The sequence below is a fragment of the Cajanus cajan genome, chromosome 9, assembly GCF_000230855.2.
Source record: "Cajanus cajan strain Asha chromosome 9, NIPB_CcT2T_4, whole genome shotgun sequence".
Lineage (NCBI taxonomy): Eukaryota > Viridiplantae > Streptophyta > Magnoliopsida > Fabales > Fabaceae > Cajanus > Cajanus cajan.
In genome coordinates this window covers 17,402,841-17,410,047 of record NC_138525.1, presented here as the reverse complement: position 1 = coordinate 17,410,047, position 7,207 = coordinate 17,402,841, and the positions used below count along the sequence as shown (strand labels likewise).

At 36.6% G+C, this 7,207-nt stretch overlaps 1 protein-coding gene across 1 annotated transcript; it reads left to right on the top strand.

The window, feature by feature from the left end:
* Positions 1-1,895: 1,895 nt before the first annotated feature.
* LOC145951982 (uncharacterized) lies at positions 1,896-3,149 on the top strand. Its single transcript, XM_083064194.1, has one exon. The coding sequence runs from the start codon at positions 1,896-1,898 to the stop codon at positions 3,147-3,149; it is 1,254 nt and encodes a 417-aa protein (XP_082920320.1).
* Positions 3,150-7,207: the final 4,058 nt, after the last annotated feature.

Sequence of the window (7,207 nt, the reverse complement as noted above, 5' to 3'; positions counted from 1 at the left end):
TTTCCCCTACCAACCATCTTAATCAAGATAAAAGATCAAGGAACCCATGAGTTTACACTAAAACACATAAGGAATTCCTTTCCAAAATCCATTTCCACACAACAGAAACATAACAAGACCATTTCCCACAAATCCTAAAGAGACTCGACCAGCTCTGATACCAAAAATGTAACGACCAACCCTAGGCCGTCACATCCAAAACCAACAAAAAAAAATAATATATAATAAAGAAAATAGAGCAAGGGCTAGCTATGCTAGAGTGTAAATATCATGAAAGTATCAAAATGAGACACCCTAGGTGCTGGTCAAGCTCTAAGTCTAGCCACCTCTTAAAGCAGTTACCCAAAAAGACTCCTTGCTATCGCAAAGCCTCACACCTGATCTGCTCTCCCACATAGTGAGATCATCACAGTCCACATCATGGAAATATAAGGGTTAGCACATATAAAACCAACCATAGTACAATAAAATAGAATATCATTAAAATAGATGTTTCATTAACAGTATGTATCCATACCAAGGGAAAGACAACATTATAACAAGTCATTTCCATGCCAAATATAAACCAATACAAAATCTAATGTATACACATCCATGCCAATGCATACATATTTTATGATAATAAAGAATCCATAATCCAATGTATACAATCCATACCATATGTATACATATTCCACATCCAAAATAAAGTCACACCACTGTATAATCCCATGATGTAACCAACACATCCAAACCAAATGTTGGCCTCAACACATCCAAACCAAGTGTTGATTCGGTGAAAAATGTCATCAACCCATGTCTCACAGCCAACCTCTCATGAAAAATATACAGTTGAATTACGTCGTCACGTAACCCTGGTGATCATGGCCACTTCATCCATCGGTATGACTCGGCCTTGCCCCCATACCGGTAGCAAATAGAATACTTAGAGGAGTACTTCAGAATCCACCTAACATCAGAAGTGGTTTGTTATATAATCTTTGAAAAAGTTTCATATTGGAATCCTCACCATGGGACTCCTAAATTCCATATTTTTTTCAAAGATTATATCCTGATCTCACCAAGAGATCTCCCAATCCATACCGTAACCTTACTCCTCTAAGTCCTATTAGCTTTCCAAACCACACACATATAGCATATTCCATAATTACATACAACTTTTCCATAACCATGCCAAATCATTCAATATAATAACATAAATAATTAAACACCTAAAACAACCATCAACTTAAACAAATGACAATCTTCATATAAACAAAATAGCATATTAAAAGTTATATTACCCCTATCATGCTCATACATACTAGATTAAGTCTTATAAGTACTACCCTTACTTGGATAAACAGGAATCGAAACTAGGGCAGAACCTTCTCCTCTCCCTCCTCTTTTCTTCACTCTGACAAAACTTCCTTCTCTGGATTTCTCTTCCTCTCTCTCCTCTTTTCTTTCCCCTCTTCTCTCTTTCTTTCTCTCTCTCTCCTCTTTCTCTCTCTAGGATGTCCTTCTCTCAGATTCTCAATTTCTCAACCCCCAGCCCCCTATTTATAGACTTCTGCCAACCTAACCCGGAACGGCCCGTTCCAAAAGTGGAACGCCCGTTCTGGGCCCTTTAAATCTATGCAAATTTTTGAACTGGAACGGCCCGTTCCGGGACTCATCTAGAACGGCTCGTGCTCCTTTCGGAACGGCCCGTGCTCCTTCTAGAACGGCCCGTTCCAAAACCAGAACGGCCTGTTCTCCTTTTGGAACGGCCCGTTCTCAATTTTAATCCTAGTTCATTTTTTGCGCTTGGAACGGCCTGTTCCGCTTTTGGAACAGCCCATTCCAAATTACCAAAATACCCTATATCTTTATAAAAATTTACGAAAATGCCATTAATAAATAATAATAAAAAAATGGGTATTACAGATTATCTCGCGCATCAGCCTATAGACGACTATCAATCAATGCAGTGTGAATTCCCAAATGAAAACATAATGGCACTATTTAATGGAGAATGGTCACCACAAGAAGATAAATGGATTATGTTGTTTGACGGTGCTTCCAACATGTTGGGGCATGGAATTGGAGCTATACTCATCTCTCCAGAAAAACAATATACTCCTATCACGGCTAGGTTGTGTTTTTATTGCACCAATAATATAGCAGAATATGAAGCATGTACTCTTGGGATACAAGCAACTATAGAAGCAAAAGCCAAAATACTTGAGGTATACGGTGATTCAGCCTTGGTCATTCATCAGTTAAAAGAGGAGTGGGAAACTCGAGACACAAAATTAATTCCTTACCAAGCTTACATTAAGGAATTGATAAGGCAATTTGAGAAAATCACTTTTAATCACATCCCTCGAGAGGATAACCAATTAGCAGATGCACTAGCCACCTTGTCATCTATGTTCACGTTGAGTAATGATGAAGATATGCCACTTATAAAGATTCAATGTCATGACCAACCTGCATATTGTCAGTCAGTGGAAGAAGAGCCAGATGGAAATCCTTGGTACTATGATATTAAGGAGTATATCAAAAGAAGACAATATCCACCAAATGCTTCAGAGAATGACAAGAGAACTTTGAGAAGACTAGCCATGAGTTTCTTTCTAAATGGAGCGGTGTTGTATAAGAGAAATCATGATATGGTTTTGCGTAGATGTGTAGATGTGGTGGAAGCTCAACAGATTATCAAAGAAGTTCATGAAGGCTCTTTTGGCACTCTTACCAACGGGCATGCCATGGCAAGGAAAATCTTAAGGGCTGGTTATTATTGGTTAACCATGGAGAATGATTGCTTCAAATACGTGAAGAAATGTCATAAGTGCCAGACATATGCTGATAACATCAATGCTCCGCCAACTTCCCTTAATGTTTTATCATCACCTTGTCCATTTTTTATGTGGGGAATAGATGTTATTAGCCTTATTGAGCCGAAAGCGTCAAATGGACATCGCTTCATTCTGGTTGCTATTGACTATTTCACCAAATGGGTTGAAGCCGCTTCATATGCCCATGTGACTCGAAATGTGGTTGTAAAGTTCATCAAAAGGGAATTAATTTGTCGTTACAGTGTGCCAAGCAGAATCATTACTGATAATGGAACCAACTTGAACAACAAGATGATGACAAAGTTATGTGTTGACTTCAAAATTTAGCACCATAACTCTTCCCCATACCGCCCAAAGATGAACGGAGCAGTTGAAGCAGCAAACAAGAACATCAAGAAGATCATTCAGAAAATGGTGGTGTGATGGAAGAACTTTGGAGGGGGCCGGATTGATGTAGCTTCCTTCAAGTCTCTCCCTAGATCTTTGGCTCCTAGAATCCTTCCAATGCTTGTGTAAGGCTCCAATGGAGGGAGGAACCTCACGGCCACCTTAAGATGGTGGAGAAACCTCTCAAGAATGCGCCACTCTTGGTGAAGGGATAAGCATTCTTCAACCCGCCACACTTGTCTTTGGAAAAAGTGATAAGAGATTGGTTTTGCACAAAGAGGTTTAGGACCTTTGGGAGGAGAGAAATCTGATCTCTAATCTGAATACTCAATTCTCATTAATGCCAAAAGTGTCATACAAGTGAAAATTTGAGGCTATATAGGCGTGGCCACCTAGGGGTTAAGCTAGACTAGATCATGGTTCACTAGGAACCATGGTTGGGTCCGTCCAACTTAGGGAGCAAGAAAAGGCTAGACCATGGTTCACTAAGAACCATGGTTGAGCCTTCCTAAACCGCCCTTGTGTAGGAGAGAAAAGAGGTCCAAGCATTTGGCCAAGTGTGCACCAATGTGAACACAAGGTGTGAACACAAAGGTGTGGACGGTTTTGATTGGTTTCATTTAACTCCACCCGGTTTGAAAATGGTTCATTTGGTTTAGTTAGGTTCATTCAATGTGAATGGAACCTAGCTAAATCAAATCTATGAAAAATTAGGAGTTAAATGAGTCCAATATGTAAAACCTTTATCCTAAGACCACATTTGGCTAAAATGCTAGGAGCACACTTTAGTCTACTAATGCCACTCCTATGCCTACTTCTAAAAAGAAAAAGGTGCCTCCAAAATACAAAGGCAAAACAATCCTATACAAAGTCTACTATATACAATATATACAATGGGACTACTCAAGATACTACTAAGGAGAAAAGTACACAATGCTCATGGTGAGCAAGGGTCTAAGAAGCACCTCCTCCTTAGATGTCTCTTCTAGCTTCCTTACCATGGACCTTGTCAAAGGTCCAATGGCCTTCATGTATTCCTCTTCCTTGGATGGTCCTCCATCATGGTGACATACAAATATTGGCATGAGATGCTTCCCTTTGCCTTACATGGATATCGTACTTCAGTTTGAACCTCAACTGGGGCAACCCTATATTATTTAGTTTATGGAATGGAAGCAGTCATTCCAATCGAAGATGAAATTCCATCTTTAAGAGTATTGACGGAAGCCAAATCAGAAGAAGCAGAATGGGTCCAAACCCATTTGGATCAACTAAATCTCATTGAGTAGAAAAGGCTGAATGCAATTTGTCATGGCCAATTATACCAAAAAAGATTGAAGAAGGCGTTTGAAAAGAAAGTACACCCTAGAGAGTTTCGAGAAGGAGACTTAGTGCTTAAGAAAATTCTACAAGTTCAAAAAGATCGTCTTGATAAATGGGCACCAAATTATGAAGGACCTTTTGTAGTTAAAAAGGTTTTCTCTGGGGGAGCTTTGATCCTCACAAATATGGATGGTAAAGATCTCCTACATCTTGTAAATTCTGATGCAATAAAAAAATATTATGCCTTAAAAAAAAAAATATATATATATATATATATATATATGAAAATAAAAAATAAAAATAAAAATAAAAACACTTGCTAGATTGAAAACCCGAAAGGGCAATCTAGGAAAAAGTTAGAGTGACCCGCTAGGTTGAAAACTCGAAAGAGAAATCTAGGCAAAAAATTAGGGTCAACAACAAAAAAAAGGAGGCTCGCTAGATTGAAGACCTGAAAGGGCGATGTAGGCAAAAATTAGAGTCTCAAAAAAAAATTAAGCAATCTAGCAGATAAGTATCATGCCAATTTTTTAGGTATCAATTGGGGCAAGCCATGGCAGAGCTGAAAAACTGAGGCAAAATACATTGAATTATCCTCTCAAGTTTATTGGCGAGCAATCAAGGTTATTGAAGTGTAGTATTAGCATTGTTCATCTGGAAAATGTCACTCACATAACAACTAACTCCCATTGCTACCGTTGTATATATTTTTCATTCTTGTCATACGATGACTTCCTTTGTATACACATTTTTTGCTCTCTTAAATAAGATTATCCTACCTCTTTGTTGCCAATTCTTTTTACATTTTATGATAATATACTGAAAGGAAATGCATGTTACATCTAAAAAAGAAAATTCAAGGCATTACAAATTATTTTATGAGTTTTAAAAGCCACAGTATGCTTGATAATTTCTGGAAAAAGCGCAACCAACAAAATAACATTGTTTCAACTCATAAGTGCTTACAACAGCTTAAGGGTAAGCCAAGGGAATAACCAACTGTCATTCAAGTCAAAGAGTGTTCATAGGCCTCACTTATCCATGATCTTTAGCTGTGTGTCACGATGAGGAATTTCTGACCTTAAAAAAAAGGAAAAGCAAAAAGGAAAGGAAAAGAAACAAAAGTTTAAGTCTTGAAAGTTGTGTCTCATAACATTTTACATCACATCACCATTGCATCACATTTCATTTGCATCTCTTACTTCCTAGAACCTATTATTAGGTTTTCTTAAGTCTTTAAAACCAGTAGCATAAAGTCTTTAGACTAAGTACTTGCTTAGCACATGACTTTTTGTATAAGCCCAGTATCTACCTAGCACAAGTTACATTTTTCTTTTGTATAAGCCCAATATCTACCTGGCACAAGTTACATTTTTCTTTTGTATAAGTCTAGTACTTACCTGACACAAGTTATATTTTTCTTTTGTATAAGTCCAATACTTACCTGGCACAAGTTGCATTTTTCTTTTGTATAAGCCCAGTATCTACCTGGCACAAGTTACATTTTTCTTTTGTATAAGTCTAGTACTTACCTGGCACAAGTTATATTTTTCTTTTGTATAAGTCCAGTACTTACCTAGCACAAGTTATATTTTTCTTTTGTATAAGCCTAGTACTTACCTGGCACAAGTTGCATTTTTCTTTTGTATAAGCCCAATATCTACCTGGCACAAGTTACATTTTTCTTTTGTATAAGTCCAGTACTTACCTGGCACAAGTTATATTTTTCTTTTGTATAAGCCCAGTACTTACCTGGCACAAGTTACATTTTTCTTTTGTATAAGCCCAGTATCTACCTGGCACAAATATTCGGTCAATACAACACAAACATTCAACCACTCCAGCATTAGCATTCAATGCATCAACATTCAATCAATCCAGCACCAGCATTTGATTGAATTGGCACCAACATCCAGTCGATACAGCACAAGCATTCGACCACTCCATCACAACCATTTAGCATTAATATTCGGTTGATCAAGCACAAGCATTCAACCATTTCAACATAAGCATTCGGTCGATCCAGCACAAGCATTCGACCACTCCATCAAGCACAAATATTCGGTCGATCAAGCACAAGCATTCAACTACTTTAGCACCAACATTCAGTCGATACAGCACAAGCATTCGACCACTCCAGCATTAGCATTCAATTCATCAACATTCAATCAATCCAGCACTAGCATTTGATTGAATTGGCACCAACATTCGGTCGATACAGCACAAGCATTCGACCATTCCAGCATTAGCATTCAGTCCATCAACATTCAATCAATATAAACCTCATAAGTGCTTACTCATTTTTTAATATAAAACTTGTTGGGTTAAAATAGAATTGAAATATTTTTTAACTTAATTCTAAAATATTTTTATACTAAAAAATAATATGAAATTGAATTTTATTTAAAAATAAAAGTATATTTTCACTATGAGAGGGAAGGCTAGATTTTTTTACTAATAAATATAAATAAAAGGTAAATTATAATCGTTAAAATATATCATACTTTATTTAATATATCAATATTATTTTTTAAAATCATAAAATTAATCAATAATATATATAGATATATAAATATATATATATATATATGCACATATAAAAATTTTGATCAGTTTTTAAATATAAAATGAAACAAACAATTAAAATTATATGTTTGACCTTGCTTTTAAAATTA